This window comes from Eretmochelys imbricata, chromosome 8, assembly GCF_965152235.1.
Source record: "Eretmochelys imbricata isolate rEreImb1 chromosome 8, rEreImb1.hap1, whole genome shotgun sequence".
Taxonomy (NCBI): Eukaryota; Metazoa; Chordata; order Testudines; family Cheloniidae; genus Eretmochelys; species Eretmochelys imbricata.
Genome location: NC_135579.1, coordinates 3,693,330 through 3,720,720, shown reverse-complemented (window position 1 = coordinate 3,720,720; position 27,391 = coordinate 3,693,330). Strand labels below are relative to the sequence as shown.

General features: G+C 47.4%; 1 protein-coding gene across 1 annotated transcript in view; it reads left to right on the top strand.

Annotated features, from left to right (window-relative positions):
• SGCD (sarcoglycan delta) overlaps nucleotides 1-27,391 on the top strand; it is a 203,764-nt gene that overhangs the window by 143,286 nt on the left and 33,087 nt on the right. The window contains exon 6 of the mRNA XM_077824280.1: nucleotides 4,293-4,365. Within this exon, the coding sequence (XP_077680406.1) occupies nucleotides 4,293-4,365 (73 nt within the window). The remainder of the gene's footprint in view (nucleotides 1-4,292; nucleotides 4,366-27,391) is intronic.

Sequence of the window (27,391 nt, the reverse complement as noted above, 5' to 3'; positions counted from 1 at the left end):
AGTTCCCACTGCATATGTGTCTGTATCACTACTGAGGAAAAGTAGGGCTTAAGGTATCAAGCAATGAATATCAGAGAAGGAAGACAAGGAGATGGCTGATTTTCTGAAAGGAAGTCTGGCTCCAGTATAATAGATGTTCTTAGTTTGAGCCTTTCCAAAATCTCCATGGATTAGAAACTTCATTGGTTGTGTTTCAAAAATTGCTTCCTCATCCCAAATTAAATAACGAATTCCTGGTAAACTCCAGGCCATTATAACTCCAGGCCCAAATCATCACTGGCCATTTACATGTCTCCATTACTTTGACTAGTGTAGTTTACTTATTATTTAAAAAAAAAAACTAATGAGAATTATAATTGTAAACAACAGATTTCAGAGTAGCAGCCGTGTTAGTCTGTATCCGCAAAAAGAAAAGGAGGACTTGTGGCACCTTAGAGACTAACACATTTATTTAGCTCACGAAAGCTCATGCTCAAATAAATTTGTTAGTCTCTAAGGTGCCACAAGTCCTCCTTTTCTTTTAACTGTAAACAACAGTCACAGTGTGAGCATAAACCCAATAATACAAGTGGAAAATGACCAGGAATATTTTATGTGCACCACTGTCAAGCCCCCAAATATGCCCACTCACTCGCCCCACCCCAAAAATCCTCATTTTATTATTCAGTTATGTGCAGGGTTCTGTTTTTGCCACGTTACATTGCGAAGTTACTTACTAGTACCATTGTGTGGGATAAACTGAAACTGACATTATTTGGAAAGGTTTCAGAGTAACAGCTGTGTTAGTCTGTATTCGCAAAAAGAAAAGGAGGACTTGTGGCACCTTAGAGACTAACCAATTTATTTGAGCATAAGCTTTCGTGAGCTACAGCTCACTTCATCGGATGCATACTGTGGAAACTGCAGAAGACATTATATACACAGAGACCATGAAACAATACCTCCTTCCACCCCACTCTCCTGCTGGTAATAGCTTATCTAAAGTGATCACTCTCCTTACAATGTGTATGATAATCAAGTTGGGCCATTTCCAGCACAAATCCAGGTTTTCTCACCCTCTGCCCCCCCCCCCACACACAAACTCACTCTCCTGCTGGTAATAGCCCATCCAAAGTGACCACTCTCTTTACAATGTGTATGATAATCAAGGTGGGCCATTTCCAGCACAAATCCAGGTTTTCTCAGACCCCCCACCCCCCTTTTCAAAAAACCACACGCACAAACTCACTCTCCTGCTGGTAATAGCTTATCCAAAGTGACCACTCTCCTTACAATGTGTATGAAAATCAAGGTGGAGGACAAATCAGATAATAGTAACCTTCAGGGTTCTCAAGTTACAGATACTCTTGACAACTTGTAGCAATAAAGGCTTATAGTTAAGTCAAGAGCTAAATATCTTATATTGGGCCAAGAGATCAATTTTAATTCTCAGTGCTTCAAACTTTAGACTACTCTTTATCATCTCTGAGTTTACAGTGTTTTAAAAAGCATGAGTTTGGTTTTGTAGTGTTAATATTAGAAAACTTGTTTTAATTCTCACTTTTCCTTAACATAGTGAGTGGGATACACTGGTGTAAACCAAATGTAAGTCTATTGAAGCCAGTGGAATTTTTCCACTATAAGCAGGTTTCAATGCGAGGCGTATCATGTTGTTGTTTTTTCTGGGGAGAAAGCAGGGGGTGGTAACCCTGAGGTTTTTCTTTTAGTGCTGGTCTCTGTAGTATTCACTGCGGGTGCACGTGTACTTCTTCAGCAGCTGTGTACGTTGGTCCACACCTGTGCCCTCTTGCCTCCTGGTGCTTTGACCGACCGCCTCTTCAGGTCCTCTCTACCACTGGGACAGAACACCCACTCTGTAGCCTTCGAGCTTGCTCTATCTTTAACTTGTGAATATTGCAAATAGTTTTTATTATCATACTCCTCTTTTAGATAATTAGTAGATTTATATCTAGTTAGCAGAGAATGCTCCCACCTGCCTTTTATTGCTCCAGTATTCAGAATACTCCTGCCCAAGATCCCAGGCTTCAAGCCTGGCCTTGTCTGCCCTCAGGTCTTCCTGGTAAGCAGTCCACACTAGAGCTTCCTGTACTGTCTCAAAATGGATTTCCAACCGCATCCTCCTCTGCTATAAGACGACAGGAGCCCCTCCTTCCCAAACTGTCAGAGTTCCTTATGCCTTCGGTTCACAGCACAAGGAGGTGCAGGCATGGACCAATGGATGCTGCTATTGAAAAATTTCCAGTCCCAGGCATGCAGAGCACACGCACACCCACAGTGAATACCCATAGGGCCCATGTATTTTGAAGAGTTCCAGTTACTATGAGGTAAGTAACCTTACTTTTCTTTTTCATCTCAAAAAATACATACATATTGTTGTTCAAAGAATTTCCTACTGATAGTTTATGAAGTGCACATAGGAATAGTCAGTAAGTATGTAGCGTATATTGAATCAATTAAAAACCAGCTAACTGATGGATCTCACAATGTAATGGAAAGGGGTTGGTTTCTAGTCATGGTCCCTAGGGATCTGTTCATGGCACAGTGCTATTCGATATCTTTTATTATTCATCTGGAAGAAAATATGAAATCATTGCTGATAAAGTTTGCAAGATGCCATTAAAACTGGTGATGAATAGTGATAAGGTATACAGGATAGTTACGCAAAGTTATCTAGATTTCTTGCTAAGCTGAATTCGTTTCAACATGTGTGTTAATACAATCAAATACAAGGTCATAGATCTAGAAACAAAGAATGTAGATCACACTTACAGGATAGGGGATTGTAGGTTGGAAAGCAGTGACTCTGAAAAGGTCTTAGGCCCAGATTTTTAAAGGTATTTAGGCATTGCAGCGCTCGGCCTTCCAACACCTAGCTGATTTAAGAGCCTAAATCTCATTTTCCTAAGGGATTTAGGCACTTATGGATTTTGGCTCGTAAGTGTGTACATCCCTTTTTAAAATCCCACAATGCCTAAATACCTTTAAAAATCAGGGCCTTGGAGATCATGATTGATAACCAACTGCACATAAACTCCCAATGCAATGCTATGGGTAAAGGGGACAATGTGATTCTTGGATGTATAAGCAGGGGAATATTGAGTAGGAGAAGGGAGATGATATTACCTCCATAAAGCATTGGTGGCACCATTACTGAAATCTGTGTCTAGTTCTGGTGTTTTCACTTCAGAAGGATGTTGTAAACTGGAGAGGGATCAGAAAAGAGTATGAATGATTTGAGGTCTGGTAAACAAACCTCAGTGAAAGATTTAGGAAGCTCAATCTATTTAGCTTATCAAAGAGAAGATTAAGAGGTGACTTGATCCCAGTCTATAAGTACCTACAAAGGGAGAATATTTCTGATAGAGGGCTCTTTAATCTAGCAAACCAAGACACAAGACGGAAATTGAAGCTCGATAAATGCAGACTTGAAATAGAGTGCAAATTTTTAACAGTGGAGGTATATCCCCATCATTAAGTACTTAAATCAAGACTCTGTCTTCCTAAAAGATGCGCTGTAGTTCAACCACAAAATATTGACTTGATGTAGAGATTACTAGGTGAAATTATATGGTCTGTATTATACAGGAGGTCATATTCATTTATCATAAGGGTCCCTTCTGGTCTTAATATTTATAAATCTGTGACTCATAGTTCGTACTTGCCATCTGGAGATCTGAAAAAGGTAAGTAAACCATTATCATCCCCAGTGTACAGATGGGAAATGTGAAAGAGAGAGAGAGCAAATGACTTGTGCAAGGTCACACAACAAAATCACTGGCAGAGCTAGAATTAGACCCCAGGTCTCTTGCCTTCTTGTCCTGCAGTTTATTCACTGGACAGCACCACCTCCCTATTCAGCATGCAAGTCACTGCGAACCTTTTGAGGTGGCTCTACTAACCCGGGATTTTGTTCTCTCCTTTAAGTCCATCGCAGCAAGAAAACATAAATCATTTCATGATATGCATCTGTATTAGCTAATGAAGTGTGCACCTGTACTAGAGACATTTATGCATAACAAGGGGTCAAATTTTCCAGACTGGCTGTCTGAATCTTTTTCATCCTCAGAACAGAAGGAATTGCATTGTGCAGAGTGCACCCAGGTTCTGGGTGCAAACGAGACAGCCAGCTTTGGAAATTCAGCTCAGCATTCTGAACCTGACTACTTGTGAGGATGGAGTGGGGGCATGCAGGGGTCAGATAACCTGTAAATTGTGCCAAGTGTGATTTGAGAATCACTCCCCTGCTTACAGTTTGTAACATCTACATCTTGTGTTCTGTTTTGTTATTTCAGGAGCAGAAGGCACAGTGTTCCCTAAATCTATAGAAACTCCCAGTGTCAGGGCAGACCCCTTCAAGGAACTAAGGTAAACTTTGGAATATGGTTTAAATATAACTCAGTGGCGCCGTGTTGGAATTCTGCATACTGAGTGGCGGCATTTCTATCCCTGCACAAGCAGTTGAGAAATTCCCTTTGGAATGCACTGAGCCGAGGTTACAGGCGCTAACATCGCGGAGCAAACGCCATGGAATAGAAGAAAGGCAATAACACTTTAAAACAAATCTCTATGACTGAGACAAAAGAAAATATGGGTCACGAGAGCTTCCTTTCTCCTCTGCAACACCCTCCACTTAGCCAGTCTTTAAAAAGGAAAATAGAAATATTTCCTTGGCTATAGCCACTGAAGGTACTGGAGGCCACATTCAATCAGAGAGAGTGACTGCAGGCAAAAGGATGATGCACTCGTAGAATTTTCTCCCTTACAGAGATGTGAACCCCTTCTCTGACCGGAAACTGCGACTAGCTGTACGCGCAGGCCACTACCCCTGACAGTCACAGAAATACCACCCACAGAAAGCAACACTTAAGGGGAATAAACAGCACAGCTCTAGAGAATCAGCTTTGCCCTCATCGAATGCAGAACTTTATTTATTTCATCACGATAATTCCTAGCTCTTATGTAGCACTTTTCTTCACTACATCTCAAAGCACCTCACAATCTTTAATGTATTTATCCTCATAACACCCCTGAAAAGCAAGGCAAGTATCCCCACTTCACAGATCAGGAACAAAGGCACCAAGAGGCCGAGTGGCTTGCCCCAGGTCACACAAGCAGTCAGTGGCAGAGAAGGGACTTGAACCAAGGTCTCCTAAGTTCTAGGCTAGTGTCCTACCCACTGGACCAGCCTTCCTACATACTCTAACAATGGGCAAACTTCAAGGTTTGATGTGCAGGTTCAATGTGGATGAGCAGCCTCTGGAAGGGAGAGATTTGGGTGTGGGGACTGGTTCTTGGTGGAACAAACTAACTCTTCCAACAGTATCTGGTTATTTTTGGTGAACATGGGGATGCAGCTGGAAAGGGGTACTTGGCCAACACTAAGAATACAGAAGGCAACAAACACACCACTTCGCAGTCTGGCTTTCATTCTGTTTCAGTCACTGAGGTTTTAGGTGCACTGGGAGAGCTTTGCCCCACCGCTTGTCAGCTAGATCCCCGCCCTTTGTCATATCTGGAGAAAACCTCTAGGTCTGTTATTGACTAGGTGTTATTAATGCCTCCACCAAGAGGATACAAAGTCAGCCAACTGATAATGAACCCCTGCTCAGGAAGAAGGTCTCTAGAGATAGAGATAACCTTGTCACTTAATCTTTGGTCTCTAACCTTCCTTTCTCAGGAAAGGTTACTGAGGAAGTGTTAGGACAGCTGCAGCCTGGTTTCATTTGGTGGCATCGCACCAACGTGGGATTGGTGTCTGTTGTTAACTCTCTCCGTCCTGATGTTGGAAGTAGTAGTTAGGCCCAGCTAGATCACCATGGATGCTAAAGAACATCTTAGTTTCCTTCCCTTTAGTATCTTACTACCTTTTACTGTCTCTCAGGAATGTCTCTAGTTCTTCCATTTAACACACCAGCAGCCCGCTTGTTAGATCAAAGAATACAACAGGGGTTTGGTTCAGTTCATTATGAACGTTCACCATGTTGCCACCTGCTCTGATGTAAAACCCGCTTCCTCCCCCTCAATATATTACTGTTTTTCTTAAAAGCTTTGGGTCAACCCAGAGTGTGGCAACTTCAGCAAGCGTAGGTGCAGGGTCTCCAGGGGCAGAAAGGGAGTGATGATGTGGGAGCACAAAGCAGATGCTGCCTCCCTTCTAGTGAGCTCTGCAGGCAGCCTGCATAGACAAGATGTGGGTGGCATTAGCAGGAAAAGGAGCAGCTGGACGGAAGATGCACTGGTACAGCACGTCCCTACCGCAGCCTTCATAGGAAGGATCATGACCTTGGGTATATTTTTCAAAAGCACCTATGTCCCATTTCCAAAATTGGCCTAAGTACTTAAGAGCCTAACTTGCATTAGGCTCTCTGTAACTGGGACTTGGGCTTCTAAATCACTTAGGGGCTTTTGAAAATCATATCCGTTTTCAGAAATTAAAGCTGTTCTACACGATCGTAACCCCCAAGGGAGGAGATACTATGGCACCACTTCTGTACAATGTTTCAGACAGGCTCAGGACAGCAGCATGTACGCGTCCCTAGCCAGGAAAGGTGATTCGGTCTCCACAGGTACATGAGTCTCTTGAAGCATAGGGCAGCTCAAGCTTCTTATGTGAAATGTTTTCTTCTGGGGGCAAAATATGGTTCCAAGAAAAAGTAACCTTAGCCTTGGGGCCGGGGGGCACTTTCTAGTGTTTTCCTATTGTTGGTAGCAATGCTGTACCTCCTCAAAATTACATAACCTGCCCCTTTAGAGTAATCCAAAGATTCTTGGCTATTGTGAAGTGGGACTGGATGAGTTGTTAATCCTGATTTGCTCTGCATATCTGGGAGATCAGCATGTTATAAACACCTATGCTAGGTAGCTGGCTAGATCACTGGATAAAGGGATGCTAATTCTTACTGCAAAATAACTGTGAAAACCCTGTCACATTATACAGTGATAAAAGAGCAGACTTTTTTTTCCCTTTAAGTTTCAAGAAAAACAACAACCCAGTTTTCAATTAGCTCGTCTGGTGTCCACAATTGGAGAGGGCTCAGAGAAGAGCCACTAAAATTATGAAAGGTTTAGAAAAACCTACTGTTGACAGATGTTTGGCTGCTTGTGTGTGTTCTTTAAGCGTGCTGTCCCAGCTCTGCGCAGATAGCAGAGACAGCAGACTCCAACTGAACTGTCCAATGAATCCACTGACTCAGTTTTTAGCTAAGGCACCCAGCCAGGTTTATTGTCAACGAGGCATGGTCCTAGTATCCTGCAGACTCTACAGGACCGCTAACACATGTACCCATTACAATGGACCAGCTCAGTGAGTGGCGGAACTTTCCATTCCCCCCCCAAGGCCAGACAAAAACACTCCCTCTGAGATATCTTTTTATACACCAATACAAAGAAGTTACGTATTGCCCCTGGGGTATCTGGGTGCCATCCTTTGACATATCTGGGTGCCACCCTTTGCCTTGTCCCTGTTGGTTCGATCAAAATATCTCTATCCATCATGCTGTCATCCTGACCCTATCTTTAGGATGGGTCAGCATGTTCCTGTTCTCTTTCTGGGATGGGTTGGTATCGTGGTATGCTGGTACCACCCTTCTGGAATGTGTTTGCATGTATTCTTGTGACTAACACTCCTTAGGAATGTGTGTTTCTGCAATATCAGCCCTGTTCTTGTAAGATTCTTTGAGCAGGGCCTGCCTCTTGCTCATAACCTGACTTTGCTTTATATCAGCAAAGCTTTGCCCACTACTTTAGTGCAGGTCCCAGGTCTCTGATACAAGGTCTTATGTCTCAGGCTCTCTTTCTTTTACCCATACCTTCTAGAGATAAGCTAAATAGACTGAGCTCCTTGAGCCTAACAAAGAGAAGATTGAGGGGTGACTTGATTACAGTGTGTAAGTACCTACAGGGGGAACAAATAGTTAATAACAGGCTCTTCAATCTAGCAGAGAAAGGCATAACACGATCCAATGGCAGGAAGATGAAACTAGACAAATTCAGGCTGGAAATATGGCGTAAACATTTAACGATGAGAGTAATAAGCCATTGGAACAACTTACCAAGGGTGTTGGTGGATTCTCCATCACTGACCATTTTCAAATCAAGATTGGATGTTTTTTCTAAAAGCTCGGCTCTAGGAATTATTTTGGGGCAGGTTTCTGGCCTGTGTTCTACAGGAGGTCAGACTAGATTATCACAATGGTTCCTTCTGGCCTTGGAATCCATGACTCTGTTGGCCTATCTTCTTGTATCCAGGTGCCATGTGCTTTGTTCACTCCTCACAGACCAAATGACTAAAACTCACTGTCTAGTACATCATTTTGCTATTTCTGATTTTATATTGATTTCACTACTTCTCCTGTAGGAGACTTCAAAATAAGGTGACAGCTACTGTCATTACCAAAAAGAGAGGACACCACCTGCTCTTGTCACCACTGGGGAGTCAGACCATCTGTATTTCTTCCTCCTCTGCTTCAAATACAAAGTGATTTCTCTCCTTAAAAATAGCCAACACCCCATCATGTCTGTCTCCCTCACTCCCTCTTTCCTTCGTTTTCCCTACCCATCCCCCAAGCTACCTTTATTAGTGTCTGTCTGTCTGTCTCTCTCAGAATGATATGTTCCAGATGATTACATAAGCATCATTTTCAGCAGATTTTCTGCCTTCTTCTTCCTGCTGAAAAGTCTTGGTTCATACAGGCTTTTTCTCTTATTAGTCACTGGCTGCTTTACAAGTGCATGGTCACCTTTCCAGAGATCAGACAATATAACTGTTCTTTGTTGATCAACATTAGCTTCTGCTTGGTCATCTTCTTTTAGTCTCATCTTCCGATGTCTTTGGCCTGGGATGACTTAGATGGAGAGAAATTGTTTCATAGCCTCCCTCTGAAACATCAGCCACATGGGTGTGGCATTTGTCATTTCATGTGAGGGAGATCCATAAGGTCACAAGAATTGGTGTCATAGATACATCTGAGAGACATTGCTATTTTTTATCTATTTGCACGGGTTGCCATGAATCTCTCCCGTGCTGCAAAAAGGCTTATGCTCCATGAGCCAACAAAAATCCGGATGGGTCCGTTATCAGTTTTGATTTTGTTGAGAATGCCAAAGATCATGAATGCTTTGTGTAATGCAGTGATGATTGTTGTTAATGCTACATATTCTGCTAAATGGTATCTTAAGGACTCATCAATAATGACTAACAGGTAGAGCTGGTTGAAAACGGTAGAAAACCTTTAAAATATTTTTATCTCAAACCTTAAAGTTTTGAAAGTTTTCAACCTTCTTTACCCTCAATTATGTTTGCAAAAAAAGTATATCAAAAGTTTAAATATTTAAATTTTTCTGACCAAGCATACTAAAAAGTATCAGCCAGTCCATCATAACACATAACAGTGAGGTATTCAGAAATTAATTTGGACAATTCAAGCACTTGTAATGATGCACGTAAGCTTGTTTGTGATACAGGTTGATGTTCTTGATACATATTGATGGGATCACTTACTGGGTGATATGACGGGGAGTCCTGTTTGTTGAGCCGGGCCGCCCCCATTGGCCCAGCACGTGGTTGGTGCACTCCGTCACCCAGTTGTCGGGATTCCCTGTTCGATCAGGTAATTGCAGTACGGTGGGCTCCAGACCTCTGGTGGGGCCAAGCAAACAAACAGTCAGTAGCCCCTGAATCTCTGGGCTGGGGCTGACAATGACAGTTGGAGTTCTGGCTTTCTGGGTAGGATGGAACAATGGTCACACTGTCGCCCCTGGGCGGGGTTGGGCAAACAAATAGTCTATGGCCCCCACTCCTCCTGCCTGGGGCTGGCAGTAGCAACTCAGGTTCTGGCCAAATGAGGGGGCCAGAACAACAATCAGTCTGTAGCCCCTGGACAGGGCAGAACAAACAAACAGTCTGTGGGCCCTGAGCCCCTGGGCTGGGACTGAGAACAAACAGCAGCCATGCCTAGCAGTCCGTGGGGTGTGGTAGGGGAACCCGGCCCCTCCCGCTCCATCGGGTTCCGAGCCAGGGCCCTATGAAGCTGGGGACTTCCCCCCGAGGGTTTAGGCATCTGCTTCCAATACATCCCCAGGGTCACTTCCTACCACAAATTGCATCCCAGGCGTCTCCTCAGCTGGCGGTGGCTTGGCGTCCCTGTCAGTCTGCGCAGTCGGCGAGTTGCCCACAGCGTAGTCCAGATCCGCAGGCTCTGGCGCTTGGAGTGTCACCGGCCCCTCTGGAGGAGCTTGTAGTACACGTCCTTCCTCCTCCGCAGCCTGCCCCGACTGAACTGGGATGCCTCCTTTTATCCGGCTCTTCCAGCTGGAGCATGCACAGCAGGGGAAACGGGGCGTGGCCTCCTGAGCCCACAATGACTGGTCCGCCCCCTTTGGCCCAGTGCGGGGTTGGTACACCCCGTCACAGGTGGTTACAGGAAACATCTTTCTCTGCAGAGTTGTTTTCTTTAAACCATTCCCAAATGACTGACATTTGCTCCATTAATGATCCTCTTCTTGAGAGCTACGACTATCACCTCACTTTCCTTTAGTTTTTGTCTCGTTGCCTGAAGACGTATATATCCTGAAATGGTCATTCGAAGTTGCCTGGAAATCGTAAGTTCAGAAGTCTCAGCGGAGGAACATGCCATTCATTTACTCTTAGGGCTTGTCTACGCTTACAGTGCTGTAGCACTGAAAGTGAACTGGCGGACCTGCACCACTGCACCGCTTAGTGAAGACGCTGTCTATGCTGACGGGAGAGCTTGTCCCCTTGGCTTCGGCATTTCATCTCTCTGAGGAGCGGTAGCTGTGTCGTCAGGAGACGCCTGTCTACAGCGCTGTCTGTGCCGGGGGTGGAGTCTGTAGAACTATGTTTAAGCCACACCCCGAGTGACGTATTTATACTGACATAAATTGGTAGTGTAGACCGAGCCTGAGGAGCGTAGGAATGAGGAAGACTTTTGGAAGAAATGAGGGGGGAAGGAGACAACAGAAAATGGATAAACCCGAATGGGAAGAGACTCGATAGGGCGCTGTTTGGCTTGCAGTCCTGATGTCATGAATTAAGTACTGCGATTGCCATTTCTTAGCATACATGTACCCCCTCCCCAGTAGAAACCAAATTTGTTTTGGGACCCTTCACAGATGATCACCTCCAAAATACATGTCTTGTAGCAACCTACAACCTCTGTCTATGCCTCACCCCTCAAAAGTGCTGTTTACCTCATCCTTGCATTGCAGTATGAGTTCCTCGTATACTGGGTTGAATTTAATTATCAGCCATTGATGATACTAAGAGCAAAGTGGGTCTTGTCTTAGAACAAAACCACACCAAAATACCATAGTTTAATTAGCCATGTTGATTCCACACACATTTTTAAGTTGCATAACATGAAAACTTTCTGCTAGACAAAGACGTGTGAGTTTAAGGTACTTCAGTGCTAAGAGCAAAGTAAGAAAAAAAAATCATACAGCTTGAAATCCTCTCCATGTAGTGGCCAGTACAAGGACTTAAATGGGACTTAACAGTTGCATAAGCCTTCTGGTGGTCCCCTGCCCAGGGCTGAATTTCATCCACAACTGCTATAGCATAAAAACATCCAGCACAAGCCAACCAAACCTAGGTGACTGTTCTTTCTTTAATATGCAAACACAGTTAAGGGAAAATTAATCCCTTGGTGTCTGAAGAGGTAATTTTAATCAAAGTTAATTATGAACTCCTAAAAATACCAAATGGCAGATGAAATGCGCTTACAGTATGATTTTATTAGTACAATTCTCCTGTACCGTGTAAAGTACTAAGCGATCTAAATAGTCCAAGTGAGACCTATTGTGCCAAAGAGCAATTTAAATACATTGTTCAGCTAATGTGGCAATATTCATTTTGTAAAATAATTATTCTCAATGAATTAAGGGCTCTTTTCATCTGTGTTTCACTAGGCAGCATAGGTATTTTCAATAAATGGGAACACAAATAATATCTCAGTCTAGAATCCATTACATTCATAAAGATTAACAGGTCAAAAACGAGAGGAAATGTGAATAAGAAATGGTGCTGAATGGTGAAATAATTGATGGGAAATGGAAGCACTTCATTAGGGTGTAATACCAAGCCATAGTTTAGAAGTGTGCAGTAAACACATGATGCTAGATCTTCAGCTCATGTCAATGGTGATTGACACCAGGTATGAGTCTGGTTCCTGCAGATGTTAATACTTTTAACACAAAGGGCCAGATTCCGTTCTCAGTTACACTAGGCAACCCTGATGATGGTAGTGGAATTGCAGCAATTTAACTGACAGCAGAATTTGGACCTATGAGAGAATTTTACTTCTGTCATCATAGCCTACGTTGGAGCCCTATTCCCCTGTCACTTACACTACCATAAATCAGCCATGAACGCTCCTGAAGTCATTGACAATCCACTGGTGCCAAACTGGTCTAAAGGCAGAGGAGAATCAAGCCCCTGGTTTGTAAAGTGCAAGACCAATCAAATAATGAATTTCTTTGGATTTCTCCCTGTTATCTGGTCGTGTATATCAATACCATAGTTTAGTGTATAGTTCATAAGTTTTTTATGCATTCCAGTGCACTCTCCAGGCTCAAGGGACAAGTTGTTATCGCAGGGGCAACAAGGCTGTCTAAACTGCATGTAATGTGAGCTGTTTTCTCAGTTCTATACAGTAAGTCATTGTTAAGAACTGGGACTCCTCCAGCCTTTCAACACATTAGCCTAATATAAGGCTAGCATGAGAAAGGTATCACCTCCAGATCCATCAAAGGCATTGATTTTACCTTTTAGGCCACGGAGTTTAAAAACAATCTAGGACATTACATTATATTAGTTGATGTGAGGAAAGATGTGCCATTACGCTTACGTCTAAGACTGTACCCTCAGAGGGTCACTGTATATTTCTGTGCCCGTTCCAGCGAGGGTGAGGCCGGCTTTTGTGAGCACCTTGTACCTTTTCTCAAACCTCTGCACTGGCTAGCCATTTTCTTTGGTATTGTTGGTTATAATCTTCAGAGCTGTTCTGCCTTTTGCCCCTTGCACAACAGAAAGAAACCACGTGGGCACAGCTGGGTTCCAGATACTCATGTTTTCTAAATAGACAAAATCATGTCAGGCCGTGCGGCACACACTCTGGTGTCTGGAAGCTTCTAGACCCTAGAACACAGGGCGCACCACTACAGGGCTCTCAAACTGTATAAAGGGATGCTACCCTAGTCTTAGGCCCAGTTATCGAGGAGACCACGTCTCTCTTAATAGTCACCTCATGATAGCTTAGATTAGCTGAGATGCGCGTGCAGTTGGACTGCGCTTTCCAGGACCAGCATGCAGTGAGGTTTCTCAGTGGAAGCGCCTTGCCTTGAACTCACTCCTGGTAGCTCTCCAAAGCCAACTGTCAGTGTGCTGTGGGATACGGTCCAAAGCCCAGAGATGTCAACAGGCTCTGTATCAGGTCCACTGCACGTCTTCAGTCAGGCTTTCGAATAGGAAAGTGATCTAGTTGCTGAGGTATTTGTGTCTCTCTTAACCTACTCCCATTGCATGGGAAAGCATTGTTCCCTTCAGCAGATATCCGTAGGGAATCCTGTCCTGGCTGGCAGTCACCTACATCCCCACTCTCCCTCTTAGGACTGGCCACGGCAGGATTTAGCCCCTTCTCTATTTTTAGCAGTGGGAAAACGTAACTGGGTCAAATTCTCCCATGGTGTAAACCAGTGATGCACCACTGAAGTCAATGGAGCTTATCTAAGAAACTGGCCCCACCGTGTTTAAATCAGAACACTGGCCTCGTTCGCACCGATATGAATAAAGTCTACTCATAAAAGGTCAGATCCTCCTGTAAGAACTTTCAAGAGCATCTATAAATAGCGAAAGCAGGCACTGCAGGAAGAGGCGTTTGGAGCAAATGTGTCTCCAGTGTCTCAAGTATGTTTCTGAGTTAAAATGTGATAAGCTCTAACGAGAAAAATAAAGTGACTCGACCTTACAAGAGCTTGAGTGCATCATTCTAGATGGATTGCGAGTAGGATAGCCCTGGCACCTCTAAGCATAAAATCTCATTGGGACTGTGCAGATGCAATTGCTCAGCTGATAGGCCTCTGCACAAAGACATGGGTTCAAAATGCAAAGCATACTCGCAGTATCTATCTGAGATACTGGCTTCCATCACATAATGAGGGTATTAGCGCTTTGTAATGCTGACTCAGGTCACGTGACTGGGGTCCGGAAATAATGCAGAAGTGTTTCTTGCCAGCTGTCCTTTGACTCATGTTTTTATGCCACTTACTATATGACGCGGCCCTTCTGTGCTACCTCACTCGAGTAAGCCAGCATTGAATTTTCTGGAAGATGTGCTTTAGTTAAACAGAAGTTACTGGGCTCCAAGCAAGGGTAAGTGGGTGAAATGCTAAAGCATGTGTTATACCGGAAGTCAGGTGAGATGGTCCAATGGTCCCTTCTGCCCTTAAAATCTTGTACCCCTTATCAGTCCAGTGGAAGGGTGATCTTCCAGTATCATACAGCCAAATTGGTGGCTCTTACACCACATTCCCTTCTTGAAGCTAAGTAGCAGGGGGAAAGCAGACATGGTCAGGATGCCCCTGGGCTGTGTTTTAGCCACACCAAATCAAGGACCCTATAATCTTAAAGTTAAAGATATTTAATCAATAGTCAAAGATTTTGACCCATTGCAGAGGACTTCCCTCATGTTCAGTACTTTTCTACTTTGCTCTCTTATTTTGTTTTGTTTACCGCTGAACCCTAGTAGACATGACATGATTTCTTACCAGTGTAATTTATATGAGACCAACTTAGGTTAGAGGTTAGTGACCTGGCAATTCATTGGTCAAGAATTGTGTTTATTAGGGCACAAGTTTAAAAGATTTGTTGCTTTTTGCCACTGTAATTTTACTTCACTGCTCACCCCTTCAGCTGTGGAGCCCTGAATTCTTCTTCGAGTGATTGCTCGTGTGTATTCCACAATAGGTGTGTGTGCTCACCACACGCACCGGTGCCGGAAGCTTTTCCCCTAGCAGTACCTGTAGGGGGGAGTGGTGCCTGCCTGGCGTGGTATAAGGGGAGCTGCGCACTTCCCCCACCCTCAGCTCCTTCTTGCCACCGGTGAAGGTGCGTCAGAACTGCTCTGCTCCAGCTTTGCCGTAGCTCGTCCCCAGAACCGTTCGTTCAGTGTTAATACCTGTAGTTAGTTAGCTGTTTAGGTAGTCAGTGAGCCCAGGCCGGGGCATGCCCCGCTCCCCGGGGTTTAAGCCATGCGGCTCTGGTAGGCGTTCTATGCCAAGAAGTGACCGGCCCACAGACTGTTAGCGCTGTTTGGGAGAAACAAATATCAGCGAAAGGTGCAAGATTTGTAAGTCGTTTAAGCCTCGGACCAAAAGAGAAAGGGACATTAGGCTCCGGGCCATCCTGATGGACTCGGCGCTGACCCCAACTCCGGCACGCCGCTCTGAACCGGTACCCGGCACCGCGGCATTGGTATACGGCGACCCTCCGGTGCCATCAACCAGTCGGCACCGCTCCCCGTCCACGGGGCACATCAAGAGGGCCAGGAAGACTCCCTTTTTGCAGTGGCACCGAGGGAAGCCTGAGACAGAGGCTAGACCCATGTCAGGCAGTCCTCGATCCCCACCAGGCCCCAGACCTCCAACTCACGTTGAGCGGAGTAGCCCGGCCCCTTCAGAACAGGCCTCGCCAGATGTCTGGATGCCATCCACACCTGAAGCCCTCCAGGCGGCCCGGGACATTATGTCTATGCTGGTGTCTGGAGCACTGCTGATGACGGCCCCATGCTCCAGAAGCAAGCTGCCGCTGGGATCTCCACAGTCGCCACCGGCCCAGTACCGGTCTTGGTCGAGGGAATGTTCCCGACACCGTTCACTGCCTAGCGACCGTTCGGGGCAGAGTCCGTGTGGATCGCCCTCGACGCCGACCAGACTGTCTGGCTAGGTTGGAGCCGGCCGGGACTCTCAGCACCGCTCGTCCTCAAGGAGCAAATATCGACTGGACCACGGCAACGTTTCCAACGGTCCTTGTCTCGGAGAGAGCACCACAGTCAGTCACGGCACGGTCGTTGACGTCATTCCTGCTTGGACTCCCTCTTCAAGTTTCCGCCAAGACATCGCAGCCCTGGGCGTCGATCGCTAGTGTCTCACTTCCGCGTGTCCGCCCATCAAGGCCGTTAGCGGAGCAGCTGTTACCATCGGTACTGGTCCTCCACGTCGAGATTGTGGTCCTGTGGCCAACGTAGATCCCAGCACCACCGCTCCTTCCAGTCCAGAAACAGCATCAGATCTTACGCCAGCCTGGCCTCCATTCGTAGCAGTCCTTCGATGGGCCAGGCCAGCCAACCCAAACAGCTGGCCCCGCCAGTTCTACAGCAGGTGCAGTGTCACCGAGCATCGTGGCTGGCCCAATGGTACCAGTGGGCACCGTGGCCTCCAGCGCAGCCCCCAATGGGAAGCACTGTTGGCCTCCCTCTCCAGACCCCCGAGAAAGGAGTCGGTGGGACGTACGTCCTCAGCACCATGCCCGGAATCCGACCAGGTGGTGGACCCTCCGGTGCCAGCCGTTACCCAGAGCACCGCACCGGCCTCCTCACCCCGCCCGGAGGAGGCGATTGCGGCCTCGCCCTCCTCCGCCCCGCAGGAGGACTTCAGGGCCCACCAAGAACTCTTAAAGAGGGTGGCAGCAAGCCTCCACCTCCAGGCAGAGGAGATGGAGGAGCCCTCAGACTCCCTGTTTAGCGTGCTGTCCCCATCAGCACTGGGTAGGGTGGCCTTGCCTCTCCATGAAGCGGTGGCTAAGATTTCAAATGCCCTGTGGCAAACAGCAGCCTTGTTGGCCCCCATTTCTAAGAAGGCAGAACGCAAGTACTTGGTACCCATTAAGGGGCATGAGTACTTGTATACCAGCCCAGCGCCCAACTCCCGGGTGGTCGAGTTGGTGAACCACAGGGAACGGCAGGGTCAGCCAGCCCCGACCCCAAAGAACAAAGATTCTCGGAGACTGGACTCTTTCGGAAGGAAAATTTATTTGTCTTCGAGCTTCCAATTACGAGTGGCAAACCATCAGGCTCTTCTGGGCTGGTACGAATTCAATCGGTGGGGCTCCCTGCCCAAGTTTGAGGACTCCCTCCAGGAGCGCAATAGGAAGGAGTTCAAGGTGCTAGTGGAGGAAGGGGCAGTGGCCACTAAGGCGTCCCTGCAGGCAGCCTCGGATGCTGCAGACACGGCTGCATGATCCATGGCCTTCGCGGTGTCTATGAGATGGGCATCATGGCTCCTGCTCTTTGGGCTGTCCAGCGAGGCGCAGTCATCCATGCAGGATCTACTGTTTGACGGGAAAGCTCTGTTTGCAGCAGAATCAGATAAAGTCTGCATGGCATGAAAGACTCCCGCATGACCCTCCAGACTCTGGGCCTCTATGTCCCGGCTCTGGCAAAACCTAAGTTCAAGCTGCAGTAGACTCCCAAACAGGCCGCCCTCCCGAAGTATGAGGCCGCCCATAAGAAGCAGCGGGACTATAAGAGACGCCCTCAGAGGCAGTTTTGGCCTGCCCCCAGCCTGCGTCCTCCAAGGGCAAGTTGGCAGGAAAAAGGAGCTTTTGATGGGACGCTTGGGGGAATCCCACCAGCCCTCATCAGGGATCCACCCCCAAATAAAGCTCCTCTTCTCTAACCGGTTGTGTGCTTTCCTCCCGGAATTGTCACAGCTAACCTCGGACCGATGGGTCCTCAACACCATCTCCTGGGGTTACACCCTCCAGTTTACTTCCTCCCCACCCAACCACCCCCTGTCCCTCTTCGGGGACCTCTCGCACGAAGCTCTGCTCGAGCAGGAGGTGGGGCGGCTCCTAGGACTAGGAGTGATACAGGTGGTGCCCGAGGAGTTCATGGGCAAGGGGTATTACTCCCGTTATTTCCTTATCCCAAAGGCCAAAGCAGGGCTCAGGCCCATCCTGGACCTGCAAGATCTGAACCAGTACATGGTGAAACTCAAGTTCCGCATGGTCTCCCTGGCTTCCATCATCCCCTCACTGGATCCCGGGGACTGGTACGCTGCCCTCGATCTACAGGACGTGTACTTCCCTGCAGCTCTTGGGTCACATATCTGTGTGCATATACGTGGTCCGTCACACCAGACTCAGGATGAGGCCCCTCCAGCTCTGGTTGGCCTCGAAGTTCTCCCAGGCCACGGACAGGATGGACAAGGTCCTCACCATGCCAGACTCTGTGATCACCTCCCTACTGTGGTGGTCCGCCCCAAACAACATGCTCCAAGGGGTCCCCTTCAGGGACAGAGCCCCGTCATTGGAGCTGGTGTCTGATGCGTCGGACCTGGGTTGAGGGGGCCCATGTGGGGAACTTTCAGACCCAAGGCCTGTGGTCGGCTCAAGACCTGACCCTACATATAAACGTCAAGGAGCTCAGGGCGGTGCGGCTGGTGTACATGGCCTTCCGCTTGCACCTGGAGAGCAAGGTAGTCAGGGGCCTCACGGCCAATGTGGCCTCGATGTTCTATATCAACAGGCAAGGCAGGGCCCGATCCTCTGCCCTCTGCCACGAATCCCTCAGGCTGTAAGACTTCTGTATAGCCCACGACATCCACCTGAAGGCCTTCCACCTACTAGGCACCCGGAATGAGAGGGCAGATCGCTTGAGCAGGGACTTTTCCTCGCAACACAAGTGGTCCCTCCACCCGGAAGTGGCCCACCGGCTCTTCCAAAGGTGGGGAACTCCCCAGATGGACCTATTCATGACTCGGCAGAACCGGCGATGCCCCTGGTTCTGCTCCGCGGGGGGCTAGGGAGGGGCGCTATCTCTGATGCCTTTATCCTGTCCTGGTCAGGTTGGTTTCTCTATGCCTTTCCCCCGTTCCCTCTAATCAGCAGGGTCCTGGAGAAGATAAAGATGGACAAGGCCCAGGTCCTCCTGATTGCCCCGGCGTGGCCCAGGCAGCATTGGTATGGGACCCTCACAGGCTTGTTGGTAGCTCCACCGTGGCCGTTGCCACGCTGCCCGGACCTGCTCTCTCAGGACCAGGGCCGCCTCCTCCATCCCAACCTAGCTGCTCAGTGGCTAGGTGGAGAGGAAAGGACATGCTCAGAACAGGTTCAGCACGTTCTCCTTGAAAGTAGACGGCCCTCCACTCGCCACGCTTATTTCGCTAAGTGGTCCCAGTTTTCTAGGTGGGTGGCAGACCAGCTTGTCTCCTCTGTGGCCGCCCCGATCCAGCTTATCCTTGATTACCCCCTCCACCTGAGGGCCCAGGGCCTGGCGCCCTCATCAGTCAAGGTGCACCTGGCAGCCGTATTGGCCTTCCATCCGCCAGTGCAAGGGCACATGGTATTTTCCCATGCTATGACTGGCTGGTTCCTTAAGGGTTTGGACGGTCTTTTTCCATATTCCCCTCAGTGGGACCTAAACCTGGTGCTGGCTTGTCTCACAGGGCCCCCGTTTGAACCACTGGCCACATGCTCTTGGTCTCACCTCTCGTGGAAGGTGGCCTTCCTGGTTGCAATCACGTCAGCCAGGCGAGTCTAGAAGCTCAGGGCCCTGACCTCCGAGCCGCCGTATACAGTCTTTCATAAGGACAAGGTCCAGCTCCGGCCACACCTCCCTAAGGTGGTCTCCACCTACCACATGGGCCAGGACATTTTTCTGCTGGTCCTCTGCCCCAAGCCCCACACGTCCACTGAGGAGCGCAGTCTCCACACGCTCGATGTGCGGTGGGCTCTGGCTTTCTACCTCGAGCGGACCAAGCGGTTCAGAAAGTCTTCGCCAACTGTTCGTCGGCTCAGCTGACCTCGCGAGAGGCCAGCCAATTTCCACTTCAATTCCAATTTCCGGCTTTCCAATTGGATCACTTCCTGTTAGGAGTTGGCGGGTGTCCCCCCGTCATCCATTGTGAGGTCCCACTCGACTTGGGCACAGGCATCGTCGGCTGCCTTCATGGCCCATGTCCCCATCCAGGACATTTGTAGGGCCGCCACGTGGTCTTCAGTTCACACGTTCACCTTGCACTATGCGATCGTTCCCCAAACCAGGGATGACGCCGGGTTCGGCAGGGCTGTCCTCCGTCCTGGGAACTTGTGAACTCCTACCCACCTCCAACAGATATAGATTGGAATCACCTATTGTGGAATACACATGAGCAATCACTCGAAGACAAAAAAGACAGTTACCTTTTCTGTAACTGGTGTTCTTCGAGATGTGTTGCTCATGTCTATTCCTCACCCCGCCCTCCTTTCCCTCTGTCGAAGTTGTCTGGCAAGAAGGAACTGAGGGTAGGGGGAGCGCGCAGCTCCCCTTATACCATGCCAGGCAGGCACCACTCCAGGGGTCGTGGGGGGCGCTCCCCCCCCACGGGTACTGCTAGGGGAAAAACTTCTGGTGGCGAGCACACACACCTATTGTGGAATAGACATGAGCAACACGTCTTGAAGAACACCAGTTACGGAAAAGGTAACTGTCTTTTTTTAAGGGTGATCCTTCCTAGATCAGAGACGAACACATGGTAAAGCCAGTTTGATTCTCTAATCAATCCACTGTGCACAATGTATAAGTTGATGGCTTATGGAGATACATGATGATGTTTTTATCTGGAGATTTGAGAAGCTTTGAGCCATAAAATTCCACATGGCAAACTGGGAGAAAGTGTGTTTCCATAAGGAGTATTCGCCCATTGAATGTGCTATGTATGGTGTGCAGAGTTGCTGTCGGTCATCACCATCCCCGTGTTGATTTAAATTAATAGTAACACGTCTCTGTCAAGGAGAAAGGCTAAACCTCAGGATATTATAAGCAGATGATGAAGTCTTGGTGCTAAGTTGAACCTAGTTAAGCATATTGAATAAAGGACAGCGAACAACTGTAACAATGTGAGTGTAGGGGGAGTTTGCATTTAAGAAGCTCCTGTCAGACTGGCATCAACAGCTGTCTTTAGATCCACTTGTTTCCTCAGCAGCACAATAGTGTGTGGGACAGGGGTGGGGGGAGAACAGGGCTGCTTCACTGTAGCTATGGAACCTTCCTATTGAATATAGTGTGGAGTGAGAATAAGAAAATAAAAGAGGCAGGCAATTTTGTTTGACTCGGGGTTTTCCATATCAAACTGGTGCCAAATGACATGGCAGATATGATGCAGTGTGCAAAGGAAATCGGTCTCTGCTTCGGTAATTGGTCATGAAATGCACCAGCCATGCACAGTCATGCAGTCTTCACATGCACAGTCATGCAGCATAATCACAGTAAAGTTATACTTAACCTATGACGTTGCCCCAGAGATGCTGCAACATAAAAAAATACTTTATTACTCTGTCTCTGCAGTCATTCTATAGGGAAGACACGTTTCCAATAAGCTAAAAAAGTCTGTTTCTGTGGAGATATTAATCTTCATTCCTGGTCTTTCTCTCTCAGATTGAGCATTTGTTTAGATTCACAAGATTGAGCAGTGGATCCTTTGGGATATAAGAAAAACTTATTCATATGCATCAATAGAATCTAATGCAGTTCTTCCTTCTCTCAGTCCCCACATCTGTACAGATGGGAAGGGGTGTGTGCACACACCCCTTCCCTTTAGAAGTAGGCTTGATTTTTTTTTTTAACTATTGGGGCTGCACACCACTAACCTTGAGTAGAAAATAGATGCTAATAAATGCAAGCCTTGAAAATGTGAATTACAGCCATTTCACACTTCATGGCAGACTCATACTGGTGAAATGGTTTAATACTTAATTACAATGCTTGTCCTTCCCTCAAGTGCAGATGACATTCCTCAGATAGATTTTGCAATAATAACTGCCGAAGTAAATCGAGAAACTAATTAGTTATTCATATAATCCGGAATATTGACGATGCACTGATTAAAAGGATGTGGTGACACCTATTCCAACATTCTGGATATGTCTGTTTGTTAGGCTACTCCCTGAGGTGGTGTTTTTTGGAAGATTCTGTAGAAAATGATAAAAATGCCCTCCAGCTTCTGGAATGCAAATGTTTATAGAAAGCATTTCTTTTTGTTTACATTTTGTTGACCATTAAAGCGTGGCAGCAGAATAGTTTATGACTCACACTCCAGGGGCAATATCTGATCTGTGGTGCCTTAGGACCATCAAGCTATAATGGGATCTGTAGGTTATTGACTAATCGCAACCGTAAACATCCTAAGAGCATTAAGGGGATCCAGAGGACTAGAACCCAGGTGAACAGCGCACTGGGTGACCAATTCTTCCACACTACTAATCATTAGTCATGGCAGAACTGTGATCCATACACTAGAAACCCTAGGGGACTAAGCCTCACAAAAGCCCTGTGATCTCTGATTTGTCCTAATGCACTATTTTAACATGGAGGGAGTTCCAGGAAGCTTGGCAGTACTTTGCCTGTTACTACAAGACCCCTCTCTCGTTCCCAGCTTTGCATTCCAGCTCTGATACCTGGCTCGACTCCTGCTTCCTGACTTTGGCTCTGACCTCACTCCTGGTTTCTGACTCCAGCTCTGATTTCTGGCTTGACTCCCGTCTCCAACTCCTGTTCTGACCACTAGGCCTGACTCCTGGTCCTGTCTGATAGGCCAGAGAGCCCACGTCCCAGTTGTGACAAAGCAATCGTTAGACAACTGCCTAGAGTGGAGGGCAGGCAAGCCAGCCTATTTGTTCCAGTACAAGTTCTGTGATGTGCGCCTCGTTCCCTTTTTGTAATGGAGCATTTATCGTGAAGTATTTATGTAGGTTAGCCCGGAGGTAACGTACGGTAAATCAGTTCTTGTACAGGTATGAGATGTGACATTTTTAATAAACTGTGAGATTCCCAATCACTATCATTAGCATCGCGGCATTTATGTTTAAATTATAGCTGTCTGCACAAAGAGTATTACTATTCATCGGATAAAACAGTAAGTGAAGGGTGGGATGGAAAATAGCACACAGGCCTCTCAGTTCCATGATGGGAATCGCAGTACATCCTTTGATTTCTTTGTATTCTGTTTAGGACTGAAATATTCTGAGAGACATGTCAGGGCACCTGTAGGGAAGAGGAAATTTTACTTTGAGTGCACCTTTCAGCTAGAAATTAAACCGGAGGAATGGAAAGCACCAAGCATTTTGTATAGAAAAACACACTATTTAGTTGATGAGAATTGGCGAGAATGGCAGTCCTGTTTTTATGAACTGAATCTTTGGTCCCTGGAGGAGCGTGTCATATACACTCACGCTAATATATTTGAGAGGAAACTCCGTGGGTCAGAGGCTCAGACCTGCTCACTTCCTTCTGCACTGGGGATTCTACTTGCATGAAGGAATTGTTCAGTGGCATAAATGGCTCTCCAACAGCTGCTCCTGATCACACCCCCATGTAGGGGGTGGGATAAAGATGGGCCTGGCCAGACTGCCTGGCTGTCCAGGGATCTTGAATTGGAGGGGAGGGATAGGGCAGCTCTGGGGCTTCTCTAACTTCTATGTGGAATGAATTGGACGCACATTTCTCCCAACCATCAGCGGTGTTCAATGCTATGTGTCTTACTCTCATCTGGAAGGATCCTGTAATGGCTGGTTTCAGAATGTGGAGGAAAACAGGTACAATAAATGTCTTGGGCTCACCTGACATGGCTCCTGGGGTTTAAAAAACCATGTTTGGAAAGGTTTGCAAATGTAGGGCCCAGTCTTGCAATCTTGAATCAGGCAAAACTCCCATTAACGTCAACACACCGTTCAGTGCAATCACTTCCACATTCGCCTGGCTAAGGGCAGCAGCCATGAACCATCGTCCTTAAAAGCAACTCTTTAAAACTGACTTCTAATTAACCTGGCACAAAACTGCAAAAGGCAACTCAAAGATGTGTCATTGATCAAGTCAGCATTGCTCACAATGTCATCTCTTAATTTTTTTCCATTCATAATTAGTTTTAGATTCTATCAAAGCAAAAATACTTAATGATTGAGCATGTTTCTTTGCGTTGTACCCAGTCCATTCTTATTACGTCAAAGAGAACTACTTTATAGAGATTTTATTGGAATTGTAGACTGCAGCCAGGAAACAATAGCCATTTCATTTGATATCTAGAAGAAAAATGTATATGTTAAACTATAATGGGATTTTATTTTATTTTCAACTGACATATTTTGTATATTCATGCCGAAGGATCATAAATATGTGTTCAAAGTCTTTATCCTCAGTTAAATTGTACACAGCATGAATTATTGTTGTTTTCCTCCCAGATCAAGCAGGGATAACTACATATTTTTCACATGGTTTGAATTGATTTTGTCTTTTAAGAACAGGTTGCTGCCCCTGAACTGTTCTTCACAGATATATTGCTGTGCAGATTTAACCCTCAGGATACTGTGGAAGCCCTGGCCTTTTTCATCATGTTAAGTTTCTAGCATCTGTATGGTCATATAAGAGCAATCCCATTCTGTATTTTTCAAATCACTTTTGGTGGGTCTACCTAGCACAGAGGTGGGCAAACTACGGCCCGCAGGCTATATCCGGCCCATGGGACCGTCCTGCCCGGCCCCTGAGCTCTCAGCTGGGGAGGCTAGCCCCCGGCCCCTCCCCTGCTGTCCCCCCTTCCCCGCCCGTGCGGCTCATGCCCACCCACCTCCCAGGCTTTCCAATAAGCCTGTCCTGCTGCTCTGAGTGGTATGGTAAGGGGGTGGGGGGGGCAGGTTGGATAAGGGGCAGGAGGGCCCGGGGGGCAGGTGGGGGGCAGTTGGATGGGACGGAGGTTTGTGGGGGGTCGGATAGGGGGTGGGGGTTTCCAGGAGGGAGGGGACAGGGAGCAGGGGGAGTTGGATAGGGGCTGGGGTCCTGAGGGGGCAGTTGGACAAGGAGCAGGGGGGTTGGATGGGTTGGGAGTTCTGAGGGGGGCAGTCAGGGGGCAGGCGCCAGGCTGTTTGGGGAGGCACAGCCTTCCCTACCCGGCCCTCCATACCATTTTGCAACCCAGATGTGGCCCTCGGGCCAAAAAGTTTTCCCACCCCTGACCTAGCAGTACAGAGACAGCACAACTAATGAGCACCCATTTGTGAATCTGGCTCAGAGCTATGTCCATCAGGCTCTGGGACAGGGCTTTGTTTATTTTTCCGCCCTGCACCACATCAGATCAGTGTCAGAAATGACTGCCTTAGCACCCTGGTGGTTCAAGCCGCTCGAGCGAAGCACCTTAACCAGGAAGCTGTCATTTCAAAATGTATGTGGAGTGGGTTCTTTCCACACATCAGCACAAATCCCCTGGGCACGGATTATAAGCAGATATGGGTAGGGAAGATGGATCCTTTCACTCTCGAGAGCTGGAACTAAACCAGAAACCCTTCCTCCTTGGGACCTTCAGACCCAAAGCCAAAGGTGGTAGCATTGGCCTGTCCCGAAGTGGGGGGTTGTTTTCACATCACAGGGTAGCCAAGCAAAATTTCAGCCTTAAAAAGGTTCAGCTCTGAGGTTTCACTGTTTCCAATGTGAAGGTGCTTGGGAATCCTGGCATTTAGGAAGGTTTGTTTAAGGGCTGGATTGTGCCTTTCGGTACAGACCTGAGCAAGGTGCAGGGGTTGCAGTGACCCTGGGAGGCATTGCGCCTCTAAGTCACAATTCCTCCCCTGCTCTCGGGGCGCATGTAGCATTTTGCTGCTGGCCTATTTGCATTTGCTGCAACAAATTACATCACTACCCACCCCAAGGTGGCTCAGCCGCATGGGCCAGGAAGAAAGGGAAGGGGAACCAATAGCCCTTTCCTTGCCTGCCGCTGCAACACAGCACCATGTATGGGAGGTGCCTACTCCTCTCGAGAGAGGCTCGAGTAGTATGACCCCATCGCTTAAGAGTCAACAGTCTGATTTCCAAACTCTGCTAACATTCCAGTTATGAAACTGACAAGCCCCTGCTAGTCATATCCAGAGGGGCTGGTTTAGTGACAACTACTTGAGAAGAGCGACCAAGTTCTCTCTGGTCAGAGAAGTGTAAGCAATAGTTAAACGCTGAGCTTCATTAGTTTCAAATGTAAAGTGGCAGCAGCTGCTTCTCCCATTAGCCAAAGTGGCCGTTATAAATACATATCTAAGTACATATACACTGCCTTGTTGGCAATGCATTTCATTTTAGCTACACAAGGACAATGTCTCCTTGGATGGAAGACGCCAAGTGACTATTACAGCCACGTATTTCATATAGCGTCGTGTGGCTTCGGGGCCACGCGGAAGATATGAAAGCAGAAATTCAATTATAACCCAGTAATCAGCAGAAAGCAGATGAGTGGCTCCAAGAAAGTCTGAAATGCAGCTAGATTCACTGTGGACAGGGGCAAATTTCACAGGGGTGGACTGCAGCTTCAGAAGGCGAAAGGGGTCTCCCTCGCTTGCGTAGGGTAATTCAGAATATGAGTGAAAGGTGTCAGGTCTGTGGGAACTGACAGCTCGTTTACTTGCTAAAATTCTCCCATATGACGCATTATTTATTTGTTTACTGAAGGTGTGACTCAAAGCAAGTCAGACAATGGCATAAACCATCAAATGCAAAAGGTTGGTCCGGGTTCACTCTTGGGTCTGTGCCAGCTTCTGCTAGCGTGAGCCCTGTGGCAGAGGGATCGTGGTAGATTCTCCCTCACTGGCAATTCTTAAATCTAGACTGGAAGTTTTTTCCCTAAATGATCCAGTGGCTGGGCTGGTGGGGCCAGCAGTGCACAGACACTAGTTTGTGCTAGTTGGGATGGGACAGGCGCTGCTGTGCACCCAGGGATGTTGCCAGTTCAGGGCGTGGGCTCACACCCCACACACCAGGCTCTGCTGACTGGACTTTTGTGGCGCCCTGGCCCTAAACCAAAGCTGCCTGCCCTAGGCAGAAACACAGAGGGAGGAAGTGCCCTGGCTATTCTGCACTATATTCAGGTTCATATATAGCACCCAAGTTGTAGTAACTGAGTGCCCAGGATGCAGGCTAGTGCAGGATGGTGTAATTTACACCTCTGCATGGCAGGCTGTGTGAATCTGGTCCATCGAGTTGGTTTGTCTGGGCAGGCTTCTTCAATTACCATGAAGTTTCTAAGGTCCAGTGGGGGTGCAGAGTTAGCCACACACAGGGACAATTTGAAAAAATATTAAAGGGAACAAGGCTTGGCCTCCAGAGAGCGGGCTCTGTCCTGCGGGGTACGGGTGGGAGAGCAGTGCTGAGCCATCGACCCGGGGGCTGAGCAGCATACCATCCAATGAGAGGAGCAGGCTCTGCAGTCAGGGGCATGTCCAGGACGCTGTGTCCAGTGTAGGTCATGAAGCACGTAGCAGCTGGCTGAGGATACTGCTACCTGGGAGCCATTAGTATCATTTCTGGAGATGGCGCTCACGTCCGTCTCACTTCTTTATAAGGGCAGCTCTTCCACACCCAAACCGGGGCTT